Source organism: Lathyrus oleraceus, chromosome 5, assembly GCF_024323335.1.
Source record: "Lathyrus oleraceus cultivar Zhongwan6 chromosome 5, CAAS_Psat_ZW6_1.0, whole genome shotgun sequence".
Classification (NCBI taxonomy): domain Eukaryota; kingdom Viridiplantae; phylum Streptophyta; class Magnoliopsida; order Fabales; family Fabaceae; genus Lathyrus; species Lathyrus oleraceus.
In genome coordinates this window covers 326,732,294-326,753,774 of record NC_066583.1, presented here as the reverse complement: position 1 = coordinate 326,753,774, position 21,481 = coordinate 326,732,294, and the positions used below count along the sequence as shown (strand labels likewise).

At 30.1% G+C, this 21,481-nt stretch overlaps 1 protein-coding gene across 1 annotated transcript; it reads left to right on the top strand.

The window, feature by feature from the left end:
* The first annotated feature begins 17,952 nt into the window (after positions 1 to 17,952).
* On the top strand, positions 17,953 to 20,964 carry LOC127078329 (isoleucine N-monooxygenase 1). The gene is made up of 2 exons (XM_051018778.1): positions 17,953 to 18,940; positions 20,264 to 20,964. Exons 1-2 carry the CDS (start codon positions 17,996 to 17,998, stop codon positions 20,891 to 20,893), a joined length of 1,575 nt encoding a protein of 524 aa, XP_050874735.1. The 5' UTR covers positions 17,953 to 17,995; the 3' UTR covers positions 20,894 to 20,964.
* The last annotated feature ends 517 nt before the right edge of the window (positions 20,965 to 21,481 follow it).

Genomic DNA, 21,481 nt, shown 5'->3' with positions numbered 1-21,481 from the left:
TGTTGTTCATCATCGATCACATACACGCCAACTGTTTGACAAAATTGTTAGCTAGGTTTTATTCATTGGAAATAGACTTTAATGATAAGTACATTCAATTAGCTAAAATTCTGGTGTTGATAGTTTCTGTCATTCTTATTCAAATCCAGCATTAAACTCGTGTGTCCGGTTTTCTAGTAGTGGTTCAGAATAGACGGAAGTCGATTCGGGACTGATATTTTCCGCCAACTTTAAAAACTCTGATAAAACTTTAAATCCGTTAAATTTTAAAGAGGTGATCTATTCACCCCCCTCTCGATCACTAGCCACACCGTCTAACATCCACCTCTCCAACAAAGCCAGAATGAGCTTGTAGTCCACCGAGTACGAAACAATGTTTAGTAGATTTCCAAATCCACATCCTCTAATATATGGTTCTATTAAAGGATCGTGGGGTACATATTCATGTACACGACATCTAAACCGCTTCGGATCCTAATAACAAAAAAGTAAGAAAATACAATTAGAAGAAGAAATACATACTCAACAAACACACATCTATAAGAAGTAATCCAAAAATAGAAACTAAAAAGAGAGAGATTACAAAGGTATAACACAAAGAAGATATGTATTAGAAGTAATCCAAAAATAGAAACTAAAAAGAGAGAGATTACAAAGGTATAACACAAAGAAGATATGTATTAGAAATAATCCAAAAATAGAAACTAAAAAGAGAGAGATTACAAAGGTATAACACAAAGAAGATATGTATTAGAAGTAATCCAAAAATAGAAACTAAAAAGAGAGAGATTACATAGGTATAACACAAAGAAGATATGTATTAGAAGTAATCCAAAAATAGAAACTAAAAAGAGAGAGATTACATAGGTATAACACAAAGAAGATGTGTATTAGAAGTAATCCAAAAATAGAAACTAAAAAGAGAGAGATTACAAAGGTATAACACAAAGAAGATATGTATTAGAAGAAATCTAAAAATAGAAACTAAAAACAGAGAGATTACAAAGGTATAACACAAAGAAGATATGTATTAGAAAAATTCCAAAAATAGAAACTAAAAAGAGAGAGATTACAAAGGTATAACACAAAGAAGATATGTATTAGAAGTAATCCAAAAATAGAAACTAAAAGAGAGAGATAACATACAAATGCAGAGATATTCTCGATTGTGCCTCTGTGTTCATCGCCCATAGTCAACAAAGACATGATTTGAATTTGCAAAGCTTGAGTTTGGTAGATGAAAGAAGTGTGGTAGAAGAAAATACTTGAGTATTGATGAAGATGATTTGATATTGTTGATATGAGAGATTATTTATAGATGAATGAGTGAGTAGGTTTGGAACCTAAAAAGAGTGTGATTGGTTGCATGGAAAGGCAAGATGAGACAAGAGAATGACAAAATTCAGCATGGAAGAGAAAGCTAGCATGTGAGGAATCTTCTTGGCGCATGTGAAGAAAGCATATGCAAGGGAAGAGGAGCCCTTGAGTTTGGCGCCTACATGTGATTTCTCACATGCAAGAAAGAGGCGTCCTTCCTCTTGGCGCCTTAGTGTAGGGCAATTGGAAGGGGCGCCCTTCCTAGTGGCGCCTAAGTGTTGTTTTGTGAAGAGGCGCCCAACCCTTTGGCGCCTTAGTTACTTTATGGCGCCTAGGGAATGGGCGCCTAGGTTGGAATCTTAGGCACAGAGCTCAGAGATTCTTTGATTCCCTGACGCTTGTGTATTCTTTTCAATCTTTTCTCTGCGTGCTGGATTCCTTCAACTGCATGCATGGTCAAGTCTGAACAGACAATTACCAAGTTATCAATGCAACGATCGACTTACCAATGACCAACCTATTTATATTGTGCAGTTGAACAACTTAGAAATGCATTCAGTTTCAATTCCATTCAAATTATCTACATATTTAATATTTCAACACAACGTCTTCCGCACAACATTACATGATCAATTCACATGTCGAAGGTGAAATATTTGATCATCAGTTGTTCGGTTTTTGTTTTCGAAACACAGAGGTGACTCAGTTTACAATAAATCGACGATCAAATTTTTCACATCTGAAACAAAGAATAGTAAAGAAATTGTAGTGCAATAATGTGGGTCAGATCATCTATAAAAATCCGGTTTGGTTTGCAGAAAACTAGGTAAAATTTTATCAGAAGAAGATTCGAGATGATGATGATGTTCAACATATGTTTGGAAGTCACGAACAATCCGGTTACAACGATATAGAGTTGTATATATTACCACATCAACAACAGGAGTCTCAGTACATTGATCAGTCACAAGTGTTTTGTCAGACTGATGACGAACAAGCTGAGGTGAATGTTCTAAACGATGAAGAAGAGGAACTTAAGATCATGGTTGATTCGATGGTGAACGCTGAAGAGGAAGAGGAGCCAATACCAGCAAGTCATGTATATTGCCCACCCCAACACGTGACAAGGTTAAATTTGGGTTCAGATGAACCTTTGGCAGAAGTATGGTACAATCCTTACGTGCAAATGCAAGGATCTCTGAAACAAGGAGATACATTTCGCACAAAAGAGGAATGTGTAAAAGCCATTAAGAAATTCCACATGCAACTATCAGCAGATTTCAGAGTAGACAGAACTGACGCATCGAGGTATAAAGTTTATTGTCCGAATGAACACTGCCTTTTTAGGTTGTCAGCTTTGTACCGGAAGAGGAGCGAATCTTGGGAGATTGGATCAATGGGTCTAGATCACACATGCATGCTGACAAACCCAATGCAGGATCATTGTAAATTAAGCTCTCAGCTAATATACGATGAAATATTGTCTGTCATTGGCGATAATCCGTCGTTAAAGGTGAGTATAATAATCTCGCATATTAGGGCAGAGTACGAGTACACTCCATCATATAGGAAGGCATGGATAGCTAGAACAAAAGCTGTTGAAAAAGTGTTTGGCAATTGGGAGGAGTCTTACAAACAACTTCCAAAATACCTGTTGGCTCTAAAACACTATGCTCCCGATACAATTGTCAAGATGGAAACATCGCCAGCATATACACCAAATGGTACGTGTGCTGTTGGAAATAGAATATTTCACCGTCTATTTTGGGCGTATCAACGGTGTATCATATGTTTTTCTTTCTGTAAACCAATTATACAAATTGATGGTACATGGTTGTATGGAAAATACAAAGGAACGTTACTGATGGCAGTGGCACAAGATGGGAACAACAATATTTTTCCGATCGCCTTTGCCCTAGTTGAAGGGGAGACTGCTGAGGGATGTAGTTTTTTCCTAAGAAATCTCCGATTGCACGTTGCATCTCAGCCTAACTTGTGTTTGATCTCTGATAGACACCCCTCAATCATCAGTGCATATAATAACATTGACAATGGCTGGAAAAATCCTCCTTCGACGCATGTGTTTTGTATTAGACATATTGCTCAGAATTTCATGCGGGAAATCAAAGATAAGACGTTGCGTAAGAAGGTTGTCAATGCAGGTTACGCATTATCAGAACCTTCTTTCAAACACTACCGCAAGGAAATAAGATTGTCGAACGAAGATGCGGTTCAGTGGATCGATAGTACTCTGTTGGAGAAGTGGACTAGGGCATACAACAACGGTCAGCGTTGGGTCCACATGACAACAAATCTTGTGGAATCAATGAACTCTGTCTTCAAAGGCATCCGTAACCTACCAATAACCTCTTTAGCGGAAGCTACATATTTCAGGCTAGGGGCGTTGTTTGAAACCAGACGCTCAAAATGGAGTTCAGTGTTGCAATATGGACAGTTGTTCAGTGATGCTTCAATGAAATTCATCAGACATGAAGCTGCCAAAGCGAACACACGCGTGGTTACGGTATTTGACCGAACTAAAGGTTGGTTTAGTGTTGCCGAGTCCATGGATCACAATGAGGGCATGCCGATGGGACAGTACAGAGTCGAACTAGATAGAGGTTGGTGCGATTGCGGAAGGTTCCAAGCCTTTTGTACCCCCTGCTCCCATGTCATTGCGGCGTGCTCAAAGGTTCGAAGGGATCCATCCTACTTGCTATTTGAAGTTTACAAAGTCGCCAACCTTTCAAATGTTTATAAAATTAGTTTTTCGGTAGTGGCAAAAGAGGATTATTGGCCAGAATATCAAGGGGACATCGTCTGGCACAACGAAGTTATGCGAAGGAAGAAAAAGGGTCGCCCTAACAGCAGCCGGATTCGAACCGAAATGGATACGGCGAACAAAATGGTTAGACTATGTAGTTCATGCCGTCAACCAGGTCACAATCGTAATAATTGTCCTAGTGTTGGAACGAGCACAACCAGATAAATTCAGATGTACCTCTGTTGCTATATATCGAAAACTAAATTTATTTCAAAGTACCTCTGTTGCAATATATGGAAAACTAAATTTACTTCATAGTAGACGTCTGTAACGAAAAGACAGTTGTTCATAAAAAATAACACAAATAATTACAACAACTAAAATACAAAAACTATGTGATTACAACCATCAAAACAATTTTGAACATGTAATGCATCATCCTACGAGCGTCTTGGTCGGTCTTAATATCCACCTATTCGCGCACTTCTCCGTGTTGGTTGAACGTGGACACAAGCCATTGTATTCTTCTAATCCGTTCACCCTCTCCAATTTCTCCCTCTAACCAATTGTACAACGTCCGATTAAGATGTTCAAACATATCTGTGTTCCAAAGTCGAACCTGTATCGGAGCCGTAACGGCAGAAAATATTATATCAGCATTTCGTTTCTGAATGTATGCAAACATTGTTGAAATAAAGAAAATTGAAACTGATGGTTGAACTAGACTAGGAGATGAATTTGAGTGAAAATAATTGTATGCAAGGCGTGGTATTTATAGAGACGGAACATCTATTGGACAAAACACATGGGCGCCAGTTGAATTGGCGCCCACATGACCATTACAAGCAGGCGCCACATGAATTGGCGCCCACCTTAAGAAACATACTCAAGCGCAAGAGGCATTGATGCCTCCTCATGAGGGTCAATGCAGGCGCCACAAACATTGGCGCCTCTTCATGATGCCTAATGCATGTGCACCAATGCTACTGGCGCCTCCTCTTATTGGTATGGGGGTGCGTCAATTCATCTAGCGCATCCTCTATCAAACTTGGTTATTTTGGTATTTCTTTTGAAAAATTGGTTATTTTCAAAAAAAAATTGATTTAGCTATTTTGAAAAAAAAATTCAAGTTACTCACCTATATTATATATCCATATACCATATGGTTTTTGGAATATCTCCACTTTTTTTTAGATAATTTAATTCAATTAACATAATTTTCCTTGTAGGTATGACCTAACACTATTACCTTCAAATGTAAATTAATATTATATATATATATATATATATATATATATATATATATATATATATATATATATATATATATATATATATATATATATATATATATATATATATATATATATATATATATATATATATAAACCGTTAATATATTATATTTATTTCTTATTTATAATGATATTGTGCACCGCACGGGTTTTTCTAGAAAGAAAAAAAAATTATACCTGGCTCAAGTATTTTTTAAAAATTGACTCTTAACATAATATTTCTGAAAATGCTAAATTATTCATCCTAACAAGAAATTTACATTACTTATAAAATTTAATAAATAATAAAAAATAATTTAATTTAATTTTATACATCACTCAATCTTATTGAATAGTTTCATATTAAAATGGATTTTAGTCTATAACTAAAATATAGCTTAGTATTTATGATATATTTTAATTTAATATAAAAAATATGCTTAATATATTTTTCTGCTAAAATATATATTTTCGACGGGCAAAACTACTTAATTTATATATATTTTATATATATTTATTAAACATCAGTGTATTATATTTATTTATTATATATAATGATATTACGCGACCCGTACTAACATACGGGTATATGACTACTTAATTTATTAATTTATTAAAATATACATTTTTAACGTGTTGAAACTACTATATCTTTTATATATATTTTTTAACAATCCCTGTACTATATTTATTTATTATTTATAACGACATTGCGTGACTCGTGCTCACGCACGAGTAAATGACTACTTAATTATTTTATTTATTTTTTTATTAAAATATATATTTTTTACGGATAAAATTATTTAATTAATATATCTTTTATATTATATATATTATTCCTAACGACAATGTGCAACCCGTGCGAATACAAGAATAGATAATTACTTAATTATTTTATTTTATTTATTTATTAAAATATACATTTTCTACGACACGATATTACTTCTATGTCTTTTATATATATTTCTTAACCATTAGTTTAAATATCTTTAAAATATTTTTTATAATATATATTTTTTAAACCAAATTTTATTTTATATTTGCACGGATCTCTTTTACTAGTGTAGTTTAGAAAAATATACCTATCATTTTTTCCTCCTCTTTCTCTTTCTTAACGTGCGACACTCTTATCCTAGTTTGGACACATCTAGTTACCGACATTTTGAAAGGACAGTATCGCACCACCATAGAGTGTGAGTGGTACTCCGTCAATTTTGCAACACAACCATTCAGTACTTGTCTTTTGGTCTTGAGTTTTGCAATAAATGAAAGTTTGTTAAACGACACTATTTGTCTTTTTTATTTTAAAAAATATAAAAGAAATTTCAAGTATTTGACAAAATTGTTTAGTTAACTCTTACTATTATTTTTTAACAATGATAAATATTTGGACAATTTTTTATAAAAAATGTAAAAATTATTTATTAAAGGGTAAGAAATTCTATATCATACATTGCAAAAGAATTTTAATGGAGAGCATGATATCGCTCCAAATCTTTTAAGTGTGGAGGAAATTTATAAAGGACAAAAACATATTAATATTGTATTTGAAAATAATCAAAAAAAAGCAATGTGGAGAAAAATATATGCAAAAAGAGATCGATACTATAAAATATATCTATCATAATATTCAATCAACCGAAGTAATAACTCACATTTAGACGTCTTTATTTTATTAAAAGATCTACCGAAAAAGCCACTAATAACAATTGTGGTTATATATTAAGGCTCATAGACTTCGAATCTCAACACACATTTTTTCATTTTGCTATAAAACAAAGAATGTGTCCATTAATTTCTATATTTATATAAAAAGAGGTTGATATTCACGGCTACAAAATATACCTATCATAGTATGTTTTTACATTGGTTAATCAATCAACGGAAGGAATAACTCAATTTTAGGCGCTTTTATTTTATTATAAGATCCATCAAAGCGGTCAGTAATAACAACTGTGATTATATATTAAGGTTTATAGGCTTCGAATCACAACACCAGTATTTTTTTATTTTTCGATACAGCAAAGAGTGTATCCATTAATTTCTATACTTATATAAAAAAAATTAATTTTTTTTCCATGGTTGTATTTGTCGTTCGTGCTTATATGTCACATAAAATTAGTTGGTCTTTTCAACCGTGGTGATATGTGTTTCTTTAAAATTAAAACATATAAGGTTTATTTTATTTCCTTCAGAGTCATCACCTTTATCACCATTCATGTTCTTCCGCTTACTGTTGTCACACACACTAGAAGGTTGATTTTTCGCGAAGTGCTTCACACATACAAAGATTTTACACGTAGGCTTCTTCGTCACAACCTATTCTTCAGTTACGGTATATTATCTATTTCATCACCTTTATCATCATTCATGTTAAGTTTTATGTTTTGGTGTTGTTAAATATTATATTATTGTAAATAAAAATCGATTAGAAAATCATATTCGTATGTAGTGTGTGTATGAACCTCTAGAATATTGTGTGAATGTAGGTTGAATATATGTGAGAGTGTTGTTGTATATATGTGTATGCAACATATTATTATGGGAGAATGTTGTGTGAATGTTATTTTATAATGATATTAGTATGTGAGAATGTGCGTAGCATTAGTGTGCCATTTATGTTATTAAGATTGACTAATATTGAGATTGTTTTTATGTTGTTGGAATGTTATATATTATTGTGATTCAATGATATGAAGATGAAAATTCTTTTATAAGTTATTATCTTTTTGTATTGTTAAATGACTCTTTAAGTTTTTTTATATAAATTCAAAATTTATTATGGATCGTAGTTAGATGAAAACTGATAGATTATGTCCGGTGTATGAGAAAATAATCCTTGAATTCCTTGAATACGCAGAACAAAATCTTCCCAAAAATAATAGACTCTTTTATTTCCCTTGTATTGTATGCGGGAACATCAATTGTTTTTCAAAGAAAGACATATTCTATCACTTATGTTGTGATGAAATTTGTCAAAATTATACAATATGGGCGTCGCATGATGAAGTGGATAAAAATAAAAATTCGACGTCACAAAGATATAAAGTTGATGAAGGTATGTATGATCGATTCAAATGTATGATATGTGATATTGGAGAATCTTCTTTTAGGAAATCACATATTTATGATACTTTGTGTAGTGATAATGATGCACCTATATATAAGGGGTGCATAAGTTTTACACGATTGTCTGCAGTATTAAAATGCTTATTCTAAAGGCAAGACATGGGTGAACAGATAAAAGTTTCACGAAATTGCTTGATTTGCTAAAACAAATGCTACTAGAAGATGATAATTTGCCGAGTTGTTGTTATGAGGCCAAGAAGATATTAGGTCCAAAGGGTTTGGAGAATATCAAAATACATTTGTGCCTTAATGATTACTCCCTTCATTCACTTTTATAAGAAAATTTTAACGTTTTAGATTCATTGAATAAATGATGTATTTAGAATATATATAGACTAGATAAATAAACTATTTAATAAGTGTAGAAATTTAAAATTTTCTTATAATAGAGAATGAAGGGAGTATGAAATTTTGGATCAATGTCCGAAATATGGTGAATTGCACTACAAGGTGAAGGATAACAATGGTGATGGCTATGACGATGCTAGCCATAAGTGTCCTCCCGTTAAAGTGTTATGGTACTTACCAATGATTCCAAAGTTCAAGATACTTTTTGCTAATGCGAGTGACACAAAGAATATTATATGGCATGCAGATGAAATAAAATATGATGGAAACATTCGACATGTAACTGATTCTTTGCAATGGAAGAAAATTGATTTGTTGTTTTTGGATTTTGGCCTTGAGCCAAGAAACCTTAGGCTTGGGCTTGCCACAGATGGAATGAGACCCTTTGATAATCTGAGTGCGAACCATACTACGTGGCATGTTATTCTCACGATTTACAACCTATCTCCTTTGTTGTGCATGAAACACACATATATCTTGTTATCTGTGATGATTTTTGGATCAAAACAACCAAGAAACGACATATATGTTTATATAAGTCCATTTATTGAATATTTAAGACTTTTTTGGGAGGAAGACATTAACGTTAATGATGTGTATTTAGGAGAAAAATTTAAGATCTGTGCCATGTTATTTTGCACAATCAACAACTTTCTTGCATATGGTGATTTGGCTGGACATAGTATCAAGGGACATAAAGTGTGTCCTATATGTGAATTTAATACATGTTTTCATAAAATTATGTTTGGAAAAAAGACTGTTACTTTGGGCATTAGAAATTTCTAAAACACAATCATCCTTATCGCAGATTGCATAAGGCTTTTAATGGAGAGCATACATATGAAATCGCTCATACACCTTTAACATGGGATGTAGTTTATCAATGACAAGAACACATTTTTGTTGTCTTTAGAAAGAATAAAAGTCACATTAAGATAAATATGTGGAAAAAAGATATCAACGTTCTTTGATCTTCCATATTTTTCTAGTCTCAATGTAAGACATTATCTTGATGTAATGCATGTGGAGAAAATTGAGTGTGATAGTTTGATAGGAGCACTTATAAACATTTCTGGAAAGATTAAATATAATAATAATTCTCATTTAGTTATGGTGGAGATGGGTATACGACAATAATCGTCTCTAGAAGAAAGAGGAAACATAACTTATTTTCCTTCGGCGTGTCACACTCTATCTAAATAGGAAAAGAAAAGTTTATGAGAGTGTTTGCAAGGAATCAAAGTTCCTTAAGGTTACTCATCAAACATAAATAAAATTATATCAATGAAAGATCTCAATTTAATTGGCTTAAAATCTCATGATTGTCATGTCTTGATATAACAACTTCTACAAGTGGCTATCTGTGACATCCTACCAAAAAAATGTAAGAGTAAATATACCCAGATTGTGATTATTCTTCAATTCTATATGTAATAAAGTTCTTGATTTCAAAAAATTAGATGAGTTAGAAGATGGGGGTACAATAATCTTGTGTCAATTGGAGATGTATTTTCCTCCGTCATTTTTCGACATTATGGTTCACTTAATTGTTCATCTAGTAAGAGAAATAAGATATTATAGTCCATTTTATTTAAGACGGGTGTAACCAATAGAGCGATACATGAAGATATTTAAATGATATACGAAGAATCATCATCGACTAGAAGCTTCGACGTTGAAAGGTACATCACAAATGAAGCTGTTGAGTTTGTTCAAACTATTTGTCAAAAGTAGAGTATATAGGAATTTTAAAGTCTCGTCATGCTAATAGATATGAAGGTAGAGGAACTCATTATTTAAATTTTATTTTAATGCATTAGGATATAGATTTTCAAGCATATTTGTATATATTGAATAATGTTGACGAAGTTGAACCTTACCTATTTACTCACAAAATATTTATAAATGAAAAATATCCCTGAATGAGTGACAAGTTGTTGTTGAAAGAGCATAGTAGTAATTTCATAAGTTGGTTTAGTGAAATAATTTCTAATGATGATAGTGCATCCGAGACAATTAAATGGTTGTCATACTTGCCAAAATTTAATGTAGTAACTTGGACTTCATACTTTTGGTTCATTTAGAAGATTTGGGAGATTGATTATGTTTTATTCAAAGTTTCTTTATTTAAATGCAAGTGGATTGGAAGTAACATTGGTGTACAAACTGATGAGTTATGATTCATATAGGTTGACCTTGGAAAGATAATTTATAAGACCAAACCATTCATATGAATAAGTGTCTTACGTAACTGACCCTTCTGACAAAAGATAGTCAATTGTTCTTCAAGGAAAATATATTCCGCATAGTGATAAAAATCATGATTTAAGTTTTGATATTCCTTCAGCCTCTTCCTACGCAATACAAGTTCCTACTTTATTGAGGAAGTTGATAGAAATGATATGCATTTTATTCGTAATGATCATGAAGAAGGCATATGGAAAAATTAACAAGTAAATTTTTTTATTGTTTATTCATAATTTGTTGTATGTTATAATTTCTAAGATTATATACTAACAAGTATTATTAGTTGAAATTATAGGTGTTTAAAGTCAAGAAACCAAGAGACAAAGGACATTCTTCATGTTGTAGATATTATTTGATGTAATGATATGTAAATTATATGTTGTTTTGTACCATTTTGATTTTGATGTAATATACAAAGTTTAGATTTTAATGCCTTTTTTGATTTTAATATAATACAATTTTTAAGTCATTTTAGTTGTCAACTATATGTGTGGTTCACAAATGATTTGTGTTGTTGTTTTTTCTCTATTTACGATTCAAAAATAATATAGGTTAAAAATTAGGCAATTATGTAAAATAAAAATGTTTATATTAAAAAAACAAATCATTTCACAATGGTCGGGTATTTCTACCATGGTTATATGTAAGCGCGTTATTCAAATTAAAAAATCCCCCAAAATAGAATTGTTGGATATCTAATCCATGACCCTAAAGCATTTCACTACAGTTGTTTACAACCGTGGTGATAAGTAATGCGCTTGCCAGCTTATTACCACGAGTTGTAGACCGTGGTTGTAAGTAGCCCACTTACAACCACACACTACTTTACCACAGACCCTAAACTGTGGTTATATCTCATTTACAATTGTTGGTAACTATATTATTCATAATAATGGTTATTTGATCTTCCATATTGATCTATCCTCTATGTAAGACATTATCATGATACGATGCAATATGTAGAAAAATGTGTGTGATAGTTTGATTGAAATACTTTTCAACATTCAAGGCAAGACAAAAGATGGTAAGGATTATTGTCTGGATATGGCGGAAATGGGTATAAGACCAGAGTTAGCTCCAAAAGAAATAGGTAAAAAAGTATATTTTCCCCATCATGTCACACTCTGGATAGAAAAGGAAAAAAAAACTTTTTGCGAGTGTTTACACGGTATAAAAGTTCCCCAAGGGTACTCATTAAATATTAAGAAACTTGTATCAATAAAAGATCTCAAATTAACTAGCATAAAATCTCATAATTGTCATGTCTTGTTGTAACCTCTTCTAACGTGGCTTTCTTTGACATCTTTCCAGAAACATTATGGGAAACAATGACTAGATTCTACTTATTATTCAATGCTATACGTAATAAAGTTATTGATCAAATAAATTTAGATGGGTTGGAACATGAGGCTGCAATTATCTTGTGTCAATTGAAGATGTATTTTCCTCTATCATTTTTTGACATCATGGTTCACTTAATTGTTCATCTAGTCAGGGAGATTAGATTTTGTAGCTCAGTTTATTTAAGGTAGATGTATCAAGTAAAGTGAGACATGAATATCTTTAAACGGTCTAATACGAATCCTCATTTTCCAGAAGCTTTGATTGTTGAAAGATACATCACAGAAGAAGCTATTGAGTTTTATTCAAATTATTTGTCACGAGCAGACTCTGTAGGAATTCCCAAGCCTTCATGATTGAATGTATGAAGGTAGAATAACTCAAGGTTTAAATTATAAGCCAATAGTATAGGATGTAATTCTTCAATCACATTTGTATATATTGAATAACATTGATTAAGTTCAATCTTACTTTCCTCTCCCAATGGACTTATCAAGGAAGAATTCCTCCAGATGACTGAAAAGTGGATATTGATAGAACATAACAAGAGTTTCATAAATTGGTTTAATGAAAGAGTTTCTAAATATGGGAGTGCATATGAAATAGATGTCATATATGCCCAACTTGAATGTATTAACTTGGAGTGTATATGAAATTAGTAAATTTTAATGTTATACAAAATCAAAGGATGATCATAGTACCATGTTAAATAATGGGGTTATGGTTGAGGTTGAATCCATTTTCTTCTTTAGTTCCAAACATAAGAGTTTTGTAATAGCATCAAGACCGTTCTTTGGGGTTATTAATGAGATTTTGGAGATTGATTATGTTATATTAAAAGTGACTTTATTTAAATGCAAGTGGATTGACAATATCATTGATATGATATGATATCCATATATGTTTTAGTGTTAGTAAAAAGTTTAATGTTCTTCTTATTGTAAGCAAAGTTAATATTGTTGTTAGTAAAAGGTTTAATGTTGTTGTTTTTGTTGTTATTTAAGGTTTAATTTTGTTGCTTTTATTGTTGTTGTTGTTGTTGAGTTTGAAGGTTTAATGTTTATGTTGTTATTGAAAGTTTAATGTTGAGGTTGTGTTATCTTAATTATTTTACATTTTATTTAAATTATATGCGTTTGATGACCAAACACCATACATAGAAGAAGACTTAAGGACATCTGTTCACGTTGGACAACTTGCCTCCTTGAGTTTGTTGATTCACAAGAGCAATCATTTCAGTTAGTTGTTGTGTTTATTGGCTAATCATTTATATTTGTTTAGTTTTATGGTAAAAAACGAATATGCGTGTCATTTTGGTTTTATTGTAAACAATATTTAGTTTTGGTACAAATGTGTGCCATTTAGGTGCATATAAGGTATATATAGTTTTGTTTCAAAAATGTGTCATTTGTTTCAATTTCAAAAAAGTTGTGATTTAGGGTTTGTTTAAAAAACACAGGTATAAATGAAAAATTATGTAACACTAAAAAAAACGGATTTTCTATTGATTGTAACTCCCAACCAAGGTAAATACCCTCTCTGTAACATATAGAACATTGGTTATTAGAAACATCTTAGAGGAAAAGTTGGTTTTCACCTCGATTTTAAGCCTAAATGAGGTAAAAAGTTACATGTTTTTCATTTTTAAAATACAAAATGTTGTTGCTAGGAATCGAACTCATGACCAGTGTCATATTTCCATATGGTTGACACCTCTAATGGAGGAGAAAAATGGTGCTCTTTCTATTTTTTTTCCCCGAGCAGTGGCCCGAAGTGAAATGTGGCACAATTTGCATAACACCATTAGTCACCTTGCCCTCCCAACTGAGGAAAAAAACTTTTTCAACCGAGGTAAAATCCCTTTTTTGTAGTAGTGATGAGGATAAAAAGTGTTGAGGGAAATGTGTTCATGAAGATAGATATGAAAAAAGTTTTCTGACCCTAGAGTGGTGTTTTCTCCTAAAGATCTTGGAAGCGTTAGGATTTAATATCACTTTTTATGATTGGATCAGAGAGATATCACACTCAACAAAGTTATCTATTCTCATCAATGGTAAAACTATAGATTTTTTTTAGTTGTAAAAGAGTGATGAGATAAGGAGACCCTCTCTCTCTCATCTATAAATTTGTATAGCAGAGGATGTGCTTAATCGAGGCGCTATCTATAGTTCTTCAAAAAAGGAAAAATCAAACAACTTAGAATAAATAGAGAAGTCATTCTCCGAACTTATGTCCCGTGTGCCGATGAAATCTTGATATTCTTCCAAGGGAACAAGAGATCCTTGCACAAGATTTTAAAAGTCTTCAAAAATTATGGAGAGGCATCATGACAAACTACTAGTAAAGATAAAAGTAAGTTTGATTTAGGAGACATGGCCACCCATAGAGAAACACTGCCTTGGCTGCCCAATTTTCAAAGGAAGACTAAAACAAGCTCACTTCCAACATATTGTACATGAAATACGAACTAAACTAGCTTCATGGAAGGGCACTCTATTATCTATTATAGGGAGAATCAAGTTAATAAAATCTATAATACATGTCATGTTGTTATATTTGTTTCACATTTAGAAGTGGCTCAAAAAGGTTATATCTCAATTAAACATTTGGTTCAAAAACTTTATATATAGTGGAGACATCTTAGTTAAAAAGTTTGTATTATTACATGAAAAGATGATTCCAAACAAACCGATAAAGGAGGGGTTGGTCTAAGATCTGCAAAAAAAACTCAACGACTCCCTTATGCTTCTAACTAGGTGAAAATTAACAGCCTCAAAGGAAGACTAGGTCATAATCAGTAAAACCATGTATATAAGTAAAAACATTCCTATAATCTACCACATAAAATCCTCTCATTGGTTAATAATAAACTGCCACTAGAAATATGTAATGGAGAACACCAGATTCGTAATCGACACTATGGATAATATTAGCTATTGGAATGACATTTGGTTAGGAAAATCGCCAATTAAGCTCATCAATACCCCCCTTCATGATAGGAAAAGCTTCTCGACTAGGGTAGAATACTTGATTGATAGGGGTGCGTGGGTGATTCAGCAAAGTCATCACAAGCCACTTTCTAGAGATCGCCTTACAAATCAAGCGTGTTTAGATCCTAGGAGGTGATATTAAGGACAAGTTAGTTTGGACGTCGGCTAGCAATGGTTAGTTAACAACGAATGAGGCTCATAAATTTCTCTCACGGATATGTATTTCTAGTTCTCAATAGGAATATGGATTGTGGATCGTAGACAAGAATACTATATCATTAATAACCTCAAAATTGAGAGAAGATACCAAAATCCACTAAAACTTATTATGGTGATACGGAGGAAACCAAATGTTATATGGATGAAAATAAACGCATATGAATCTTACAAAGGTGTGACTTCAGCAAAAATGGCTATAACTAGAGATCATCATCGAGGTTTAATTAGTGGTTACTCAGTCAATCTAAGGGAGTAAATATCTTGAGAGCCGAAATTACAACAATTGAAAAGGCTGAGGAAAAAGTTTGGCAAATATGTTTGATTGAAGGTGACTCTCAAATAACAAATGCCTAAATAATCCCCTTAGACATAAAAAATAGTTGGTTTGGCTGCAACAATCTATAAATTGGCTTACACAGTTATATACCGTAAAGGAAACATGTGCGCAAACAAACTAGCAAGTAATAGTCATGCGATAACAGATTTCCTCTTAATTTGAGAGTGATTGAAGTTTAATATAGAAACTCTTTAATTATTCAAATACTCTTAACGTGCTAATATTTATGGTCCATTTATTTATTTATTTTTTAATATTCAAAAATGATTTTTATAAAAAAGTTTTTAAAATATTAAAAAGTATTAAAACTTACTTTTTTATAAATAAATAAAACTAATTTTAACATCAAGTAACATAAATATAAATTATTGAAGATTTAACATAGTCCAAATCACAAATTATTCAAAAATATGTACTTTAACAATTATTTTTATAAAAAAATATTTAAAATAACTTCAAATGAAAGTGATATTTTTGAAATTTTGATATAAATTTTTTAATAAAAAATTAAATATTTAAAATAATATTTTAAGAAAAAATTTCATCTTTTTTTACTTCTTTGTTTTTTTTTTAAATTCTCTATAAATATTATTTAATCAAAAAGTATTAAACACTGTCAAAATCATTTAGAAAAACAGAAATGAACGTTATATATATATATATATATATATATATATATATATATATATATATATATATATATATATATATATATATATATATATATATATATATATATATATATATATATATATATATATATATATATATATATATATATATATATATATATATATATATATATATATATATATATATATATATATATATATATATATATATATATAAAAGATGATCAATTTAGTTCGAGAATAAGTTTTTTAATTATGTCAAACCATATTTTTTTAAATTGAATCTAATCTAATTGGTACGTAACATTTTTACTTAATTAACTATTATATTAGATTCAGTGGTGTTAGCTTCTTAGACTTTAAGGTCATTATATCTATATGTTTCTTTAATAAGAATTTTTTAAATATTTTAGTTGTATGTTTCGTCAATGGTATTTTGAAATAAAAAATAATTGACTTAGTACCATCGATTTCATTATTTTTATAAGATATTATATATATTTTTAGTGAAAATAAAACAGCTCTCCCATTTTGTACATAACTTTTTAGTTATATTTTAGTGTTTTTCGATTTTAAAAAATGATAAAATAAATTCCACATATCAAAGTATATTTCTTAATAATAATTTGTTGAACGGTTAGATGCATTAAAATACAAAAAATAAATATTTACTGATAAAAAATTATAATAAATATTGCAATAGGATTCTTAAAGAATAAATAATACGAGACAAAAGACTATTTTTTGTTTTTAATTTGAGACAGTTGAAGTATAATAGAAAAAACTCTTTACTTATTTAAATACTCTTCACGTGCTGATATATATGGTCCATTTATTTTAAAATATTAAAAATATTTAGATTTATTTTTTATAAATTAAAAAATTAATAATGACATCAAATAATATAAATATAAATTATTGAAGATTAAAATATATTTTAAATCACTAATTATTCAAAAATATGTATTTTAATACTTATTTTTATGAAAAACTTTTAAAAATAACTTCAAATAAAAGTGAATTTTTTAAATTTTGATATAAAATTATAATAAAAGACGAAATGTCTAATATAATATATTAAGAAAAACTATTTAAATCCATTTTTTATTTCTATTTGTTTTTTTTTAATTCTCTATAAATATTTTTTTAAACAAAAATATTAAATACTATCAAAATCATTTTTAAAAAACTCAATATATATATATCACATGTTGATCACATGAATGAATATTATTTTTTTTTTTATTCTAGATCACATGTTGATCATATGAATGAATATAAAGATTTTTTTTTTAGTATAAATAGGACCACAGCTTCTTAAGTGACCAAGCTCAACCACTTAAAGTATTGTTCATTTACAACTATACTGTTTTTGTTTGAAAATCTTATTCCAAGCTATGATGAGTTACACTCCTAGTTTTCATTCGCTACTCCTTTGGCTTGTTATGTTTTTTGTCTTTATGATTATTAAATCCCTAAGATATCACTTGGTGAATATGAAGCCAAAAATACCAAAATTGCCACCAGGTCCCAAACCATGGCCTATTGTTGGCAATCTTCCTGAAATGCTTGCAAGCAAATCTCCAACTGAGTGGATACACAAAACCATGGAAGAATTCAACACTGATATAGCATGTATTCGCCTGGGAAATGTCCATGTTATCCCAGTTACATGTCCAACCATTGCTCGTGAATTCTTGAGAAAATATGATGCTGATTTTGCATCAAGACCAATAAGCATGGCAACTGATTTCATCTCCAATGGACACTTAACCACAGTTCTTGTACCCTTAGGAGAACAGTGGAAAAAGATGAAGAAAATCATTGCTAATGATTTGTTCTCACCACTCAGGCATCAATGGCTTCAAGATAAAAGAAACGAAGAAGCCGATAATCTAATGTTTTATGTGTACAACAAATGCAACAATGGTGAACTTGTGAATGTTAGAATTGCAACACAACATTATTGTGGAAATATTTATAGGAAAATGTTTTTTAATACAAGATACTTTGGAAATGGAATGAAAGATGGAGGGCCTGGTGTTGAAGAAAAAGAACATGTTGATGCTGTTTTTGTTTTGCTTAATCATGTTTATGCTTTCTCTGCGTCCGATTATATTCCATGGTTGAGGTTATTTGATTTAGATGGACATAAAGGCATGGTAAAAGATGCATTGAAGATAATGAACAAGTATCATGATTCTCTTATTGAAGAGAGGATCAAACAATGGAATGATGGATCAAAAAATATTGAAGAGGACTTGCTAGATGTTTTGATTTCATTAAAAGATGTCAACAATAATCCATTATTGACAATTAAGGAAGTCAAAGCTCAAATCATTGTAAGACTTTGTTTACTCACTTTTATCTTTCTTATACGGTTGGAAATTTATTACAAATTATGAAACATAATATATATATATATATATATATATATATATATATATATATATATATATATATATATATATATATATATATATATGATGAATAATAAAATTTGATCATATTTATCTGAATTATAACTCTATTAATATTAAATGATAAGATGTAGAATTTACATTTTAAAGAGTTACAATAATTTATTGTATTAATTAAAATATGAATAATATTTAAACCACTCTTTCACTAAAGGATTAAAAGAATTAACCATATTAAATCAAATTTGAATAATAATCTATACTATATTCTTTCATGAAAATTTACAATAATTTCATTCATTATAGATTTATTCAACTATAAACTACATATTTAAAGTACACAAATTATTTCATGTCTAATGTATAATATCTATATTGATAACAGTATAAATATTCTAAGACCCAGATACCATTCAAATAATTTTTCATTTTATAAATCAAATAGAAGACAATTTTTTTTAACAATACCTTTACATCACTTATATATTACTACCACTAGTTTTTTTTTATAATAATTTGTTTTTAAGATTTCATTAATTCTGATTGTAAAGAAAACGTCAAAAAAATTAAATTGTATATTTTTAACCACTCATGTAATTTATTTTTGTAATTACCAACCTATATAAAATTAACAGTTTATAAATTTTTTCAAAGACTTTATTTATTGATGTCAGAAAACTCCATAATCAATTTATATACTTTATTAACCAATTTTATATACTTTATTTTACAATCTATGACTATTTTTTTTTGTCTATACACTCATTAACCAAATTTTAAACTGGATATTAACCAATATTTTACACACTAATAATTAAAATTGATTTAATATGTAACCTTTTATTTTTTTTATGTCCGGACGTAAACTCAATAACCAATTTATAAATTATATTAACTAATTTTTTATATTTAAATAAACAATTTTATTTTACCACCTAAAACTATTCTTTGATGATACGAGATATATTAATCAATTTATAAATGGTATTAAACACGTCTTTATACATTATTAGCCAAAGTTATTTTATAGAGAAATAGAGAGAAAAAGATGTAAAAAAATCAAAATAAAAAAAGTCTATGTTCACCATATCTGTGAAATGTGAGATATTATATAAGTATAAGTTTTTGTGTCATGATAGCATTACTCTAAAACAAAAAAATATGTTATTTAAATTATGAGATTCTATTGGATATCTTCTTTAGTAGATTTAATAATAATAATATGTTTATTAAACTTCTATTCAGGAATTGATGATGGCAATGATAGACAATCCATCAAACACAGTTGAATGGACATTGACCGAAATGTTAAATCAACCTGTTCTATTTGAAAAAGCCATAGAAGAATTGGACAATATAGTTGGAAAAGATAGGTTGGTCCAAGAATCAGATATTCCTAATCTCAAATTCTTGAAGGCCTGTGCAAGAGAAGCTTTTCGCCTCCATCCCATGTTTGCTTTCAATCCTCCCCATCTTTCTACGAATGATACAAGAGTTGGAAATTTCTTGATACCAAAAGGTAGTCATGTATTGCTTGGAAGAACTGGTCTTGGAAGAAATCCAAAAGTTTGGACTGAACCTTACAAATTTCAACCAGAACGTCATCTCAAGAATGATGGATATGATATATCTTTGACAGAGCCAAATTTAAAGTTCATATCTTTTAGTACGGGAAGACGTGGTTGTCCTGGTGTCAAACTTGGCACTACAATGACTATTCTTTTATTAGCTAGGTTGCTCCATGGCTTCACTTGGAATGCACATCCCAATATATCAAAAATCAATCTTGTCGAGTCCAAAGGTGTTATGTTTCTTGATGAGCCATTAACAATTGTAGCAAAGCCTCGGTTAAAAATAGATTTGTATTGTTTTTAAAGGGACTGAGTTTCCCTGCCGTCATTAAATCACACATTCATGCAGTACTAGTCATTAAACGATTTAAACATACTTCTGTTATTTTAAGTTAAAAAATAAAATAAAATATATTTTAAATGAATCATATCTTAAAAAGACAATCATTAGTGACCCGAACGCATGAATGTGTGGATTTAGTAAATATAATGGATTCAATTTCTTTTAAAGCAAGTTAAAATGAGAATCTAAGGTAGGGGTATCAATTCCACTTATTTTATTTTATTACAATTATGTTATGTTATTGGGTGAACTATATTGATGATGTATATTAAAGGTTTGAAATAAATATAAATATTACTATGAATTCAATTGAGATTGAAAGAATTTTGAAACATTGTTTTAAGATGAACTATTTTTTTTTATTCTATTAAGACTTTAGTATTGTGGTATTCAATTGAATTTTTTTTAACTTTTCTAATATTGAAAAGTTTAAGATTTTTAATTAAGTGATATGGTGATAAACCTTCATTGTCTAGGGTATGCTCCCCTACAAGCCGTCACTAGCGCCTCTACGCCCACGCTCTCAGACCTGGTTCCAGAGCCGGAGTT